Source organism: Cyclopterus lumpus, chromosome 6 (genome assembly GCF_009769545.1).
Source record: "Cyclopterus lumpus isolate fCycLum1 chromosome 6, fCycLum1.pri, whole genome shotgun sequence".
Classification (NCBI taxonomy): domain Eukaryota; kingdom Metazoa; phylum Chordata; class Actinopteri; order Perciformes; family Cyclopteridae; genus Cyclopterus; species Cyclopterus lumpus.
This window is the reverse complement of record NC_046971.1, coordinates 6538087-6554096: the sequence shown is the minus strand read 5'-3', so window position 1 is coordinate 6554096 and position 16010 is coordinate 6538087. Positions and strand designations below refer to the sequence as shown.

General features: G+C 44.5%; 2 protein-coding genes across 3 annotated transcripts; one reads left to right on the top strand and one right to left on the bottom strand.

Annotated features, from left to right (window-relative positions):
• LOC117732497 (transcription intermediary factor 1-alpha-like) lies at positions 1-10399 on the bottom strand. Its single transcript, XM_034535478.1, has 18 exons — positions 9863-10399; positions 9570-9688; positions 9158-9305; positions 8499-8631; positions 8154-8270; positions 7679-7793; positions 7465-7611; positions 6225-6339; positions 4921-5303; positions 3742-3876; positions 3554-3659; positions 3403-3460; positions 3181-3304; positions 2483-2820; positions 2113-2248; positions 1294-1368; positions 723-878; positions 1-607 (listed from the first exon to the last, which is right to left on the bottom strand). The coding sequence occupies exons 1-18, from the start codon at positions 10137-10139 to the stop codon at positions 365-367; spliced, it is 2925 nt and encodes a 974-aa protein (XP_034391369.1). The 5' UTR covers positions 10140-10399; the 3' UTR covers positions 1-364.
• Positions 8546-15507, top strand: LOC117732498 (aldo-keto reductase family 1 member D1-like). 2 transcript variants are annotated; one of them, XM_034535481.1, is made up of 11 exons: positions 8546-8663; positions 8744-8810; positions 11661-11740; positions 11911-12078; positions 12159-12275; positions 12736-12813; positions 13504-13626; positions 13908-14017; positions 14417-14582; positions 14704-14786; positions 14982-15507. In XM_034535481.1, the coding sequence occupies exons 2-11, from the start codon at positions 8804-8806 to the stop codon at positions 15022-15024; spliced, it is 975 nt and encodes a 324-aa protein (XP_034391372.1). In that variant the 5' UTR covers positions 8546-8663; positions 8744-8803; the 3' UTR covers positions 15025-15507. The 2 variants fall into 2 exon arrangements, with proteins under 2 accessions (XP_034391372.1, XP_034391371.1); XM_034535480.1 differs by lacking the exons at positions 8546-8663; positions 8744-8810 and having other exon boundaries at positions 10848-11740.
• The last annotated feature ends 503 nt before the right edge of the window (positions 15508-16010 follow it).

The following is a 16010-nucleotide window of genomic DNA, read 5'->3' as shown; positions in this document are numbered from 1 at the left end:
AACGGCTTGGGACTCCCTTTTGATGTTTTCCCTTTACTGCCCTCCAGCGCATCTTATTCCACACAACGCAGAGCACAACAACATCAAAGCTGATAGTTCACATCCTTCCACCCGATCCCACTTATATTTATGCGTGGAGGGCTGAACAGGAAAAACACGCCCAGGCCTGAACGCACCATCGATTTAGCGATGAATGCATCTCCAGACAGCAGAAATCATTTGTCGCCTTGTGTCACAGTCGTTTGCTTGCAATTTAAACAAAATCCGTAAACATACAACACATTTTTGGTGACCTGGTGATTGTGTACAATACATTTTTGTCCAAATGTGTCAAATATCCAAACGATTAAGAAGATTTGTGCTTTCACGCTACGCCCCCCACCTCTCCACCGGGACGGCTCGCCGTATCCTGGGAGTCTGAACATGCTCGCTGGCGCTTTGCACGCGGGGATGTATTGTCAAGAGACGAGGGTTGAGAGCCGGCGGGGGCCGGAGGTATCGTCTCCAGTTTGATTCCTGGAAAGGTCTGTTGAGGGAACATGATCCCCAGGTGCTCTTCAAACAGCTCTTGGAGCGCCCTGTCTGCCGTGGTGACCTCCGTGTCGACCTGAACGCGAGGATGAGGAAAGGATATTTCATGACCGAGTGTCGTGGAACTGTATAATACTATGTGTGGGGGGGGGGGGGGGGGGGGGGGACGACGACAGTTGTTTCTACCGTACCTCACTGAGGGCTGCGCAGTTCCCAAAGAGGAGCCGGATGTCTGATACAAACTCTGCAGGGCTTTGGTAGCACAGACTCGTCTTAGCCTCCAGTCGCTTTTTCACAGCGGAAAGATTCAATAGTCTCTTCATAGGCAGCCTGTTATTAGCACATACCTACAGTATTTAGAAAGGGAGAGATGGCAATAAAATGATCAAATTCCACGGGGGAGGTGAAGTCAATCCTTGATTAATCTCTCGACATTATGTGAGGGATTTTAATAAGATATTTCAAGCCAAAATGCACACTGTAGTTAAGCGCTGCGCACACATACACTGTACTGGACTAAGCTGTAATGCACAGCTTATATTCTAGAGCGGTTCATGCCCATCCCCCGTGGAAACAACAAACACTGAGAGCAAGACAAATCCCTCCATATTTACAAGACCTGATTAAAGTTGCATAATGTCCCTGTATTTACTGATAAATACTGCGCATATCACGCATCATTAAAACAACAGTTACAGCAACTCCATGTGACATTAATCCCGTGAACCTTTCGCCTGCAGTCAGACAAGCTGCCAGACTCACCGAGGGGGATTCGGGCCCCAGGGAGGCGGAACTCAGTGCGCCGCAAAACAAGTGCAGCAACAGCTTCTCACACTTCTGCAGCGGTAGAAAAAGACAAAAGGACTTCTTCATACATCTGACAACCAAAAATACATTTCTGCAATCTCTGGTGCGTTGCATCTGTTTCCGTAATAATTTCAACCCGACACAAGTGACACATTGGTGAGGTTTGCCTCTCACATCTGACACGGATTCTTAGCGGTTGTTAAATCACTACGAAACATATTGCTTTTCAAAATGCATAAGAATCGGGTATATATATATATATATATATATATTATATACTTTAATAATGTTTTACATTTAATAATAACTACTATCATTAAATGTTATTCTTGGAGTACATAATATCAACCCCTGCATTCAAGGTGAGGAAAAATGTAAAATTGGGCATATCGACGTATAAAATCACTTCTTTGCCGTCTATCCATATGTTACATGTAGCCTACAATACTCTGTGTTCTCTTTAGCGATCGCTTCCTGGTGCTGGTCAGGAGGACTGGAGGTCTCGTGCCTGGTGTTTCAAACGCACGCCAGCAATACAGGAAGGCGTGAGTTGCGTTGGTCATGCTGGCCAATGAGTAAGCTAGGATTGTGAGTGAGTCCGTCCAATGAAGTGACAGGAGGAGGGCGCTGTGACATGTGCAAAGGCACCGAGCAAGGCTAGAGACACCATATATGGCCATATTTGTGAAAATATAACGGTTTGCTGCAATATTCTCATTATAATTACTTTATTATCTTTATCTTTATCACCATTGTAAAAAAAAGAGTACTGACTCGTTTGTCCACAGGGGGAAATCCTCCGTCAGAATCTGGCTCCTTCTTTAGTGTTTTGGCTTCGGGTTTGCTTTCGCAGTCATACTCCATCTCGGGCGCTAGCAGGTCGCGGCAGAGAGAGCAAAACCATTCGCCGCTGAAAAGACACAGCACAGAAGCTCAGTGCAAAAGCCAGTAAACGGGAACACGCGAGAGCGTAATGCCGCTGTCGGGTGAAAAACATCACACCAAAATGTGAAAAACAACTCGTCTGTGCCTCATTTCTTAACAGCTGAAGGGGTTTCCATTCCACAGAGGAGCATAATAATAAGTATAAAAGAAACTCTCATCTGAGAGCATGAATTAATTAATCAGCCGTGTCGGAGCTTGCCTGGGAGGAGATTCGAGGAGAGCTGGAACATGGCACGAGAGGTGAAAAACCTTGGGACACTTATCGCAGCACAGCAGCTCCCCCCCGGTCTGACACGCGGCACACGCGCCTCCATCAGGGTCTTCAAGCGGAGCCGGGCGCTGGTCTACCTGCTTGTCTCGTCCCAGGGAGCGGACGGGATCCGGAGTGTTTGTCTCATTCTGGTCCCGGGGGCTGCTCGGAGGCCGGGGATGGCTGTGGGGTTTGTCGTCCGTGCTTTGAAGAGGAGGCCGGGCTTTGCTCCCCTCGCCTTGGTCTCCTGTGCTGTCGGGGAGGCTGGCTCTTTGGTTGGCTTGGACCTGAGAGCCGCAAAAACAGGGAGAAAAAAACATCTGCAATAAATGGACTCGACTTTGATCCGCCGCTGTTGTGTCCGCAAATATGGAATTATTGTCCAATAAGAGATTGTTCCTGACATTTCATGTGTCATTATTTTTGTTTTGTTACCTCCAAATAGAGGTTTTAGAAAATCTCGCCAAAATCAAGTGTGGTGAGTACAGTGCCATGGTAACCAATTTCTAATCATGCAGAAATGACAGTCTAGTTGTAATAAACCATGATAAATACATACTACTGTCTTGCTACAGTAGAAAAAGCATCAACCAAAAATCTAATATACTCTATGTAATAATAATAATAATAATCTATTGTCTCCTTACGTAGCTACTGTCGTCATCGGGCTCATCTTTGATGACAATGATGGGTCCCGGTGACGACCTTCGTCTTCTCTTGACAGCCGAGCCCACTGCCTGCTGTGTTTCTGGAGGTTTCCAGGTAACAGTCCTGGGGAGCAGAGCATGGACCAATTAGAGGGTACGCGAAACTCACCAGACACACCGGTGGCCCAAAAGGAATTAGGGCGCATGCAGCTGGCTCCCTACCCCGGTTTCTCCTCCTGGGATACAGCAGCGTACTCTAGTGAATTCTGCTGTCCTTGTGCTTGAGAGAAATACAAAAGAAATCTGTTGTCCTTTTATCGAGAATACAGCAGTGCGTACGGTCTGCCAAACAACGGCGATGGTTCAGACGTACCATTTCTGTGCAGCAGCGCAGGCGGCAGGCCGAGGGGAAAGTTGGGTTTCAGCACATACACCGGACCGCCGGGATCATTCCTCCCGCTCAGATATGTCGTCTCAATCTAAAAAAAAACATTGCGCCGCATGTCGTTTAATACATTGTGAATACAGCATGGTTTACGTGAATGGAATGGAGTCACTCGCCGTCTGTCGCGATTGAGGCGAGCTGACGCCGGCGTTGACGGGCGGCGGTGCTACGTGGGCGTACAGAGGCGAGGAGGAAAACACGTCCACGGCTTTGGGTTGGTAGCTGGAGCTGCCGCCCATCCCCCTCAGCGGCTACGAGACGGGAGAAAGAGGAAGATGGATGGGAAAAGGCTGCGATCATTATCATCGCGCATTCCTGTCGGCGTCTGTAAACATGCGGTGATGGAGGTGAAGGCGAAACGGCGCGCTTTCATTACCCTGCTCGTTGGCCGACGCCCCACGGCAACAAAGAGGAGACTAAACCCATAAACCACCCACACGTTTAGAAATTACAGGCCGATTCAGCCCAATTTTGGTCGATTTAAACTTTAAGCTTGCAGGTGCAGTTAATGATTCTCCACGAAAATCTAGATGCACGTGTCAAATTTAGTTTGGCTCAGATAGTCGTGTTTTGGCAACAGTGTGAAAATCGACTTGCCTCATCACGCGAGGAGCTAATTCTCTCCTATTAATGTGCACTCACAGTTGCATTGCAACGAAAATAAAAGTAGACGTACTGTACACTTAAAACTATAGACTTTTTCATTATCCTTCAATCTCTTTAAGCTGATTTATTCATAGTGTATAGAGGTAAACAACAGCAACAGTACACAGTAATCAATCTTAAGACGGAGCCTGAACACAACCTGCTTCAAAAAGTCAATAAGTATTGATGAGTTGAAGTAAAAAATGCAAAACACTGGTATATTTCTTTACTACAGAGATAAGTTGAGAGTTCATTATGCATCTATAACAGCTTGTTCACTTCTGTATGACACAACCTTTGTGTGCACTTCACATTAAGTATTTCCCTGTGGCTGAGCCTATACTTTAGAGCTGGAACAGCCTGCGGACGAGACTAAACAACTTGGATGAAGAGATACGATCAACCCGTTCTTATGGAAATCTCAGGGTCCGCTCTCCGTCACTCGTGGCAGCCGCTGCAGATTTTGACTGTGTTTTTATTTCAGGATTTTGATTTCACGAACTCGTCCGAGATTAAAATCCGTCTCGACAAGGAAAGACATAAATTGCCCGGGATGTGAAGGCTGTCAGCTCTATTTAGGACAATGTCTTCCACTGTCGGCGCTCGTTAAGAGGGCTTGTCTGTCAAACGGGGACACACGGCACACCGACCTGTGGTGGGAACCCGGGGCTCGGTAAGCTGCTAGTCGGGCTGACGTGGTTGGTGGGAGGCGGCATAAACCTGCGACCAGGTTGGGGAAGCATACTCTGGGAGGGAGAGCCACCTCCTTGCAGGGACCCCGGGACGGTTCGCTGCAGTCGGACACTCTGGTACCACGTCCAGGGCGGTGGAGGCGGTTGGGGCTGCCAGTTGGCCTGCGGGTTCAGCTTGTCCACCTGCATCTGGAGCTGAGCCAGAGTGTTACGGGGCCCCGCTCCCAGGGCAAAGCCGTGGGGTGAGCCTGAGGGGCCGTGCCCAGGGTGGGAGAGCTGGTGTGGGATACCCTGAAAACCACCCAGCTGATGGCCCGGTACACTCTCTACCACCAAAGAGCCTGAGGGGAACATACAACGAAGAGACAGGATGAGCATAACAAGTAGGGTTGAAAAAATACACAATGCAGACACAACTTCTGGTGAGAACTGTGGGAAAAAGAAAGTTTGTCTGGTAATGCAGTAGAAAGACAAAACTGTCACGTAGGTTTGTTTGTAACTAATAATTTGTGTCTGTGGGAAGTGTTTTAGATTAATTGTTACAGTGAAATGTTCCTCACAAGGTCAGAGCCCAATGTGATGTTTGCAAATGGCCAAAACCCAGTAATATTACATTTAGAATGATGTAAAACAAACAAAAGTGAGTCCTCACAATGAAGACGATGGACCCAGAGAATAGTGTGATTTATTCTCAATAAAACCTCATATCTGACTTAAACAATGAATTGACAGTCAAAATGTTTGCTGTTATTTTTTCTGTCGGCTGGCTCTTGGGAACATATCTCAGTAAGCTCCGAATCTTTCTTTACGCACTCTCTCCCTGATTCGGCATCCTTCATCCAAATGACAAAAGGGAACTAAGCAATCTCTGGTAAGTGGTGTGATTTGAATGAAGAGATGACAAGTCCCATACTGTGTGCAAGCAACAACAATAAAAGGGATTGTTGCCATGCAGGGAAATATACAAAGGGGCTGCTTTGTGGTGGAAAAAATGTTAATTGTTCTATTTTTATTTTGTCTAGAGGATAACAATTGAAACATTGAGTTTTTAAAGTGAAACTGGTGACTTTTGAGAGCCGGATAATCATGACAAAATCATTAAAAAAATATTGTCAGTAATAAAATACAGAAACATTTTGGTATGACTTAAAGCCAAATTAGAAATAAATAAATAAAAGACAAATAAAAACAGTGCCCAGATTGAATTAATCTCAAGGTTCCTGATTTTGCTTCTGTAACAGAGACATTTATTCATGTCTTACCCAAATCAACATTTGAGGCCCAATAGGAGGATCGACTCTGGAAGCGCACAGTGCTCTGTGGAATAAACGACGTACTACATTTTGCCCGCAGGAGGTTTCCAATCTGAAACAGAATCTGCAACAGAAGGGATGTGATTAATAATTTTCAAGGCATATGTTCTGATGTATTTACGTTGTGCATACGTTGATACATTGTTAAAACACACACACACACAAGAGTCATGGTTTCTGAGACATGTACTTATACGGGCATACAGATATGTTAAAACACTTCTGGGACCTATTTCTGACCTTTGCCTCAGAGAGCAGGCACGTACACAAAAGTCCTAAGTGATACTTGTCACATCTGAGAAGGCGCAAAGGCTTCTGGGGCCTGCGTCAGAGAGCGTCTCCCCTACATATCACCCTGTACAAGAGATGTATCACTTCGTGTTTTTTCGTTGTTGTTTGTAGCTTGTTCTGCTTTCTTGGCTGTGCTCAATATTTTGTAACTTCCTGAAAAGGACAGAAAAACTCATAAAACTCTTTTGCCAATAAAATACCCACTCCCATTGTGAGACTGGGGTAAAAACTAAATTAACCGGGTTACACTCCTCCAGATGCCTGATGGACAACATCTAGCCTGACTTAAAAAAGGGTAAGTACCTGCGGGAAAACCATTTAAAGACAACATAATCTAAGTAGCTGAAAAAAGGTTTATTCTAAGGTTCCAGAGTAGGAGGTGTTACGGAAGAGAGAGCTCCAATAAGGTGGTTTACAATTAGAGAGCCGCGCCCTATATAGGCTTCAACCAAGGGCTATTCAGAGACTGAGATGCTCTGCGAGAAGGGGGCGAATTAACCACGCCCGGAAAAACATAATAACTAGAGCCGTTCTTAAGAAATCAAACTACCCGCAAGGTTTAATACATAAAGGTATAAGAATCCGGATCTAAATGAACCAAGTCTGTTTTATAGAGTTTGTATAAGAAGACAACCTTTTGTTTCCTCGACAAAGCAAACCAGCTTAGAAGAAGAGACTAATAACGTTCAACTTTTGAATACTGGACTGAAATGGATGCTATTAGGCATATTATTTGTATTAATGGGACAGATCCAATCGCAGACCTAAATGACAGACCAGTAAACGAAGGGTTAGCTCAGAATAAGTGTTTTGTGTTCGACGACGACGCCGCAGTTCCCACTTCATCGCAGCACAATAAAGACCAGCCTCCAAACGGGCCTCTTAGAGCTGAGCTCACCAGACGTTTACAGTACAAGAGGGCCGTGCCTCCGTTCCTGGCCGTGGCCCATTTGGTGAAGTTGATGACGTGGTTCAGGTGTCTGGAGAGGTAGCCGATGTCCTCCTGTTGTTTTCGCAGGACACTCTCGTGATCCTTTGTTACAGTCTGGAAAACATGGAATAGTGAGCAAGAGCTGATATGCAACATTATATTCAAAAGCCTTTTGGCGTACCTCCAGTTGATTAACCAGCATCTTGCCCTTCTTGTTTATCTCGAGAATCAAACTGCAGATGGATTTCTTTATTTCGTTATGAACGGACGTGCGGTTCTGATTCACTTGAAGAAGTCTGGAAAGCATACATTAAAAGTATTCAAAAGTATTCAAATTTGACATGATATGTCCAAAATCAACCAGCACATTATTTAAAACACATCTTGGAGCCTTCTCGTTATTACATATTATTCATGCTTTGAGGGTAACTTTGGTATTTTTCAACCTGGACACTATTTTCCCATGTGTTTTCTGTCCAGCTTCCAAATGAGAACAATTTCTGAAGTTTTTTCCAGAATTAATCGGACGTGGATGCAACAGTTGTTCTAAAGGTCACGTGGAAGACTAAATATGGCTTCTTTTCTAAAAACTTTGAGAAGCTTCTTGCATAAACTTTGCACACTTGACATATGTAATGTTGGTATGTGGTACATACCCTCTGTTTATGGAGTTCGATACCTCTTCAATCTGTTTATTTTTCTCCTGCAGCTGATGGGTCATGCTCTCCATGTGCTGCTTGTGGCTTTTATAAGCATCTTCCAGGAACTGGTAACTGCTCCAAAAGAGAACGCAGAGTCAGTGGATGCAATATGAAAAGTAAACATCGGGTGCAGCAGCACTCCTAAAACTAACGGGTTCAGGGACACTCCTGCAGAGCGCACAATAAAAAAATATATTTTTAAATACCGTATCAAACGAAACTGAAATGTACCCACAGGTGTATGAACCTTTTTTTATGTGACATGATGCTATGAAGTAATATTGCAGCTTGTGACTGTACTTGTGGTCCTTGTGCTTTACTAGCTGGCAGTCACGGCAGGTCAAGAGGTCGCAGGTCTCGCAGAACAGCTTCAGCGGCTCCTGTTTGTGGATGTCGCAGAAAACCGGCCTCTGAGCAGACGCGCCGGGGGCCTCTGGGAAAACGACAGAAGGTTCCTCATTCTGGGTAATTGGCCAGTTATTTCTGCTCCAACATTTGAAAAAATGAATAAATAAAAAAAGTCTAAATGGTTGAATTTGAATTAGGATCCTGCTGAAGTGAGGAGGTTAAACGTGCTCGCAGTACCACAAAACGGCATTAAAACTATGGAAGGTGAGAGATGTCGATGTAAAAATGTATGTTTATCATTTGGACCATTAATAACACTTTCTTTAAAATAGCTGTCTTAGTTAAAAGTGTAAGAATGTAAAATATCGCAGTGCCATTGTATTTTTGACACACTGCATGCTCGGTCATGGTAAACACACTTTCTTAGAGTAAAAGACATTTGATCGTGATGCAGTTTGCCCAGAAATAAATGTATTACGAGCTCGACGCTAAACCCAAAAGCAAAGTGACAACCCACAATAGTTATCTTCCCTTAGTCATGGAAACACCACAAAGTATATACAAAAAATAAATCAAAATAAAAGAGGGACGAGGACGTCGGGTCAGAATACCGTGCGAGACTTCCTCCTTGTGCCTGATGGCGTGGTCTTTGGTAAATTTGACCCTCTGGTGGGCCTCCACGCAGGTGGCGCAGAGGTACTCCACACACTCCACGCAAAACCCGGCCGCTTCCGTGTTGTCATCGCAGGTCATACAGAGCTGCAGGCAGATGAGACAAACAAGCAAATTAGATCCAAGCAAATTAGATCGGGTGTCGTCTGCAAACACCCCTGTCAAGAGTGGACAAAAGACACATCCGAGAGCAGCGCTGTCACGCCTAGAATCCCCCCCCCCCCTGTTCAAACCACTCAGGGGCATACACACGGGGATGTGCTCATTGTGATCATCAACAATACAAAGCAGTCACAAGGCTGCCCCCACATGGTGATGCTTTCTTGTTTATTTTGTTTTCTCGTCACCCACCTGGACTGTCCTCTCCACGGTGCTGCTGGGAGCCTCCGCGCAGTCCTTCACAAAGACGTTTTCCATCACGTCCACCTCCATGCACTCCTGCCTGCACACCGGACAGCGCATCACATTCACTGGAACCAAACACATGTCAATCAAATACAGTGTGAATTACGATGTTCCACGTGTGTGTTAACATGCCACTATGGTGTTTTTATTTATAATAATAATATATATTTTGTTCTTGCATGGGAGGTGGATCCCTTTTAATCGACCCATGGGCCTTGTTTGTAAACAAAGTGACTCACGTGGTTTGGTCGCGCTGTCCACCTGCGAGTTTGGAGGCTCCGCCATGGCCAAGTTCCTCGAGGGCGAAGGCAGACATTTCTTGCAAAAGGAGTGCAGGCACGGCAGAAGTTGGGGCTCTCGGCTGGGAAAGTTCAGGTGGCAAACGGGGCACGTGTCCAGGTGGTTTGCAGCGCTCGCGCCGGACTCTTCCCCTCGCACCTGCTTGCTCTCAGCCTCGTTCTCGACGGCGCAGGCTGCGGCGTCCCCGGTCTCCCGTTTGTCCACGCGTCCATCCATTTGCTGCACTTTTAGCCTTCGAGGCTATAGATGCCCCCCCGCCCCCCTCCTCTCTATACGTGTGGGCCTACGCGATGCACGCGCACGTGAGCAGAGTCCGTTCCCCCGCCACCCCTCCTTTTCCTACACACGAGCGTGTATGCGCATAGAGCATCTGCTCTCACCTGCATTTCCCCTTCTCCTTTTTTTTCTCAAACACGGCGCGCGCAGAGAGAGAGAGCGCGAGCGTTAGAGAGAGAGAGCGCGAGAGAGCGCGCGCGTTAGAGAGAGAGCGCGAGAGAGAGAGAGCGTTAGAGAGAGAGCGCGAGAGAGCGCGAGGGAGAGCGGAGAGAGAGCGCGAGCGTTAGAGAGAGCGCGAGGGAGAGCGGAGAGAGCGTTAGAGAGAGAGCGCGAGAGAGAGCGCGAGAGAGAGCGCGCGCGTTAGAGAGAGAGAGCGCGCGCGTTAGAGAGAGAGAGAGAGCGAGCGTTAGAGAGAGAGCGTGAGAGAGAGCGCGTGCGTTAGAGAGAGAGAGAGAGAGAGCGCGCGCGTTAGAGAGAGAGAGAGAGAGAGAGCGCGAGCGTTAGAGAGAGAGCGTGAGAGAGAGCGCGCGCGTTAGAGAGAGATAGAGAGAGCGCGAGAGAGAGAGAGCGCGAGCGTTAGAGAGAGAGCGCGAGAGAGAGCGCGCGCGTTAGAGAGAGCGAGAGAGAGAGCGCGAGCGTTAGAGAGAGAGAGCGAGAGAGAGAGCGAGAGAGAGCGCGAGCGTTAGAGAGAGAGAGATAAGGACATTCCGCTAACACGTCACCTTTTCGTAAACATGTCGGCCGCAGCGCGTGGACACCGTCGCGTGGGAAAGAGACTAAAGAAAACAGCTCCGCGCGAGGGCGTCGTGTCGCAGATGTTGTGAGACGAGAGATGTCGCTCAAATAAAGTAATATCATATCATATCATTGGCCTTACCTGAACCCTGGAAGCGTAGCCTTCGTCAGTGTGCATCACCACCACTACATCGGCAAACGACGCATTTAAAACGGTTCCCTTATTTTAGGGCCATTAATTAACAGTTTAATTTCTTTTATTGCAAAAATATACTTCAATTCCATTTATTTCAAATATTGGCACTGTATTGTCACAATTCGCCACACAACAATTCATTTTTGTGCGTTTGTTTTGTGTGTGTCATGCAATAATGCCTTAAAATACCGCATCCATCACTCAGCTTGTTATAATAACTGATTGATCTATTACTCGTAAAACTATTACATTTAATAATGTTGGGGTATCTTTAAATGATGTATATTTAAACTGCTATAATAACAACAATAACAGCAATAGTAACACTAAGATGTAATATAACATCCAGATAAGACTTTGAGAAGGGAATAAACATGTCAGATTACCGTATACGACTTCCTTTAGGTTGATCTGAACTTCAGTGAAACGTCAGGGTCTAAGGTGCACTGCCTGTTATTAATAAATTACCTAGTAGGCAGGATAGAGGACACTTCAGTTTATCCTCTTTTCCACACACATGAATCTGACAGCGGAGAACCACAGCATTCCTCTCAGTGACGGGAACCATATTCCGCTGCTGGGATTGGGCACCTATGGGGACCCTCAAACGGTGAGAAGAATATCATCTGTGTGTGTGTGTGTTTATTGCTCGCAGTGATGGCATAAATGATAACAGAACAATGTGAACACTCATTGATCATCTGCATATAAGCACTACACTGCAGCATGACTTAATCTACGCCGGGTCGAAAATATTCTTTTTCTGAATTTATGATCTAGACACCCAAAGGCACGGCACTGGAGTGTGTCAAGCTGGCCATAGACGTGGGTTACAGGCACTTCGACGGGGCATTGGTGTATTTCAATGAGCACGAAGTGGGTCAAGCCATTCGAGAGAAGATTGCCGATGGAACCGTTCGAAGACAGGACATCTTTTACTGCGGAAAGGTGATGTCATAAGTCAGGTGTTTCAGACGTTTGTATTTCATTTGAATGTTTCCTGATTAGTTCCGCGTTGTCTTCCTCAGCTCTGGAATACCTTTCATCCGCCGCAGTTGGTGCGGCCGGCCTTGGAGAGGACGCTGAAAGCCTTAAAACTGGACTATGTGGATCTCTACGTCGTCGAGCTTCCCATGGCCTTCAAGGTCTCTCGATAACACACAAATAGATTGCAGTTCGCTTCTCTTCATCTAGTGTGTGAACATTGACCTTAGATAAATCATATACTAATAATGTTAATCATATACCCTGTCAAACGGGGTGGTTTGAAGTAAGATGTTAGTTAGTAAGTATGGCAAAACAATCGTAACAACACATCTAAACGACCCTATCTAATGTTTAGATATCAAATATGCACTAGATAAGATACCAAGACAATTTTTAATTAAAATGTATATGTTAATGCAAGGCAGTTGCATAACAGATGCTAGTTTCAGAAAAGATTAGACAGCCAGGGGCATGTTTGGTTAAGATTGGGCAACTGGAACCATTTGGCCCATGTTTACATTTGGCATGAATGTCTTGGTCCTAGTCAGATATATGTACGAGTATTGTGTATAGATTGAATTATTCAAAATATGCTTGAATTGTGCTTACATTTTCTAGCCTGGAGCTGGGTTCTATCCAAAAGACCAGGCTGGAAACTACATCTACCATCACACAGACCTCTGTGCAACATGGGAGGTGAGTTCTACCGGGTTCATCAAATAGATGCTCCTGCTGTTTCACGACTTTGCTCTTCTCCTCTTTTGTTCTCTCTGGTCTGGATGCGGTGGTTTCATGACATATTGTTTTCTCACTTAGTGCATTTGGTCATTTTTCCTTTCACTTTAGCTTTCTTACTAAAGTGTAGCTTATAAAGCATGCCAAAAACAGTTCCAGACTAAGTAAACATGTATTTATGTTTGACAAAATATTAAAAACACTTGTCAATACAATGAATTGTATATCAAGAGTTGAAACTGTGTCACTGTTTTTATATTTAGGTTGAACTAGAAGTGTTTAATAACATGCCAAATGAGTGTAATGTCATTTAATTCAGTTCTGCAACATAGAATATGTAACATCTTGTACAACTTGAAGGAAATGCATTGTGCATTTTAGAAAATGTCTCATGTGCTAACAGAAAGAAATAATGAATCAGGAGAAACCGCCTGTGATATTCCTTTTATACTTGGAAGTTGATCCCAGAACAGTTTTCTGCTGCAGCATCAGAAACTATCAAGGACAGTGTTGTAAACAGCCAACCCTCTATTGAAAGATCTGTTTTTGTTTCCCTCTTTACTGCGTATTTCTTTCTCCATGTCTCTCAAAAGTCTGTAAAGATGATCACTATCAATCTTCGGGAGGACGTCAATATTTCCCTCTCGACAGGCTTTGGAGGCTTGCAAAGACGCAGGACTGGTGAAGTCTCTGGGAGTCTCCAACTTCAACCGCAGACAGCTGGAGCTGCTGCTGAACAAACCTGGCCTCAAACACAAACCTGTATCCAACCAGGTGACCCCCCCACCCCCACCCCACCCCACCCCACCCAATATTAATAAATGCTAAATTGGAACATGTTTCAGTAGATGGTGCCATATTGCTTATATGTGCTTAATACTCAACAGACTTAGATGAAACTCCTTGTCACAAAAACATATTTTGTTTATCTTTAATGGTATTAAAGGAGTGCATCTTTCCTCTCCATTCCAATCCAGTTAGATGTAGTACTTTAGTCGGACCACTTTGGGCCAGTATTCTTTGAAATAATTAATTTTCTCCTCGCTCACCTTCAGATTGAATGCCATCCATATTTCACACAACCCAAGCTTCTGGAGTTCTGTCGTCAGAATGACATTGTGATTGTCGGCTACTGCCCGATTGGCTCCTCCAGAGACGCATCGTGGTATGTAGGTTTTTAGAGATATGCACTTTCCCCAACCCCCGACGGCTGGTATTATTGTAGTCGCGCAAGGGTGAAAAACCTCAAGCATTTTTAGACATCACGTGACATTGAAATCTAAAATCTTGGTGACAAGCTTTGAGTCGCTGTAGGGTTTGATATGAAGAACTGATGTGCAAGAACTAAACTAAAACAAAGTGAATAGACTAAATTTGCAGTGACGCATTACTTTTGTCATTGAAAGAATATATTATATATGTATATATATAAAATACATGTGCAACATGTCAGCCTTGTATTTGATAAAACAACATTATTATTGTCACCAAACATAGGGATGCTGAACTTATAAACTCACTAAAAAAGTCTCTATTCAGGCATCCTTTGTATTTTCTGGTTTAGGGTGAATGTGAAATGTCCTCCCATGCTGGAAGACGAGCTGCTTGTGTCTATCGGGAAAAAGCACAACAAGAGTCCTGCTCAGGTGGCTCTGCGCTTCAATGTCCAGAGAGGAGTCGCCGTGATCCCCAAGAGCTTCACCCCCGAGAGGATCAGGCACAACTTCCAGGTGGGTTTGCCTTTTATCATGCCGCGTATGTACTCGCTTTAGTGGCAACATCTGTGTTTCATACAGTATTCATGACTCACTTTCAATCGTTTTAAGAGCAACAAATCATATATCGTTCCAGATATTTGATTTTTCCCTCACCGAGGAAGAAATGAAAGCCATCGAGGCCCTGAACAAAGACATTCGCTTTGTGGAGCTGCTGATGTGAGTATACGAAAATACATGAGTATGTATCTTCATGTAGATTTGTAGGTTGTAGTTTGCGTTATTAAGGCTTTATGTTGTGTTGCTTTTTATTGCCTTCAAACTGTTTTCCAAAAGACAAATAAGACCTCATCACCATCTTGATCATCATCATGCTCAGAAATTATGACATTTGTTTTTGTTGTTTCAACACAGGTGGAGTGACCACCCAGAGTACCCGTTTCATGAAGAATATTAATGTTTTGACTCTGGAGTGACCACCCAGAGTACCCGTTTCATGAAGAATATTAATGTTTTGACTCTGGAGTGACCACCCAGAGTACCCGTTTAATGTTTTGACTCTGGAGTGACCACCCAGAGTACCCGTTTCATGAAGAATATTAATGTTTTGACTCTGGAGTGACCACCCAGAGTACCCGTTTCATGAAGAATATTAATGTTTTTTAGCATCTGTATTTCACCAAATGATCTTTACACCTGCAGATTTCCTGAGTTAACACTAGAGGGCTCTAACTCACAATAAATGAACAAAGACATACATGTTTTTTAAAGGTTAGCGGACAGCTCATATAAATGATGACACCAAGTTGTTTTAGTTGTTGCATGTGAGTTTGTCTGTGAGACTCGCAGAAGGCTCATGTACTATTCAAAGAGAGGTAATTGTTCATAACAACTGTTTTGACATGAATTGCTATGAATAAAGTTTGGCTTGAAAATACAACCCATTGAATTGAATGTGGCAATGTTACACCCCTAAAAGGGGGGATAAATAATCACGAGAGTGATTTGGTGTCTTTTCCTCAACAAGGCTTTACTTTTGTTCTTTTGCACTACACAATTATTTATATACATACAGATATCACTAAACACAAAACAGCTTGATCTCTGTGAATCCCAAAATGGCAGCTACACTTGAACAGGCAGGAACTCACGTACATTGCAATACAAACACACACACTTCAAAATTCACGGTAAAACTCAACTCTTACGTAACCAAAACAGACCAACAATATTCTCAGGAAACATCTTACATCCATACCGACATGTTAACTTCATTCATAACCAACAACATACCTAAAAGGGGGGATAAATAGTTGTTGTGGAGTACAACCCAACAATTAATGAGCAAACGGAGTCCGGTGAAGTAAAGTTAGTTCTCAATATTTATTCAGTATAAAAGCAGAGTTAATGCTCCCGTACAGTTAAACGTGCGCGGTCCTAAGA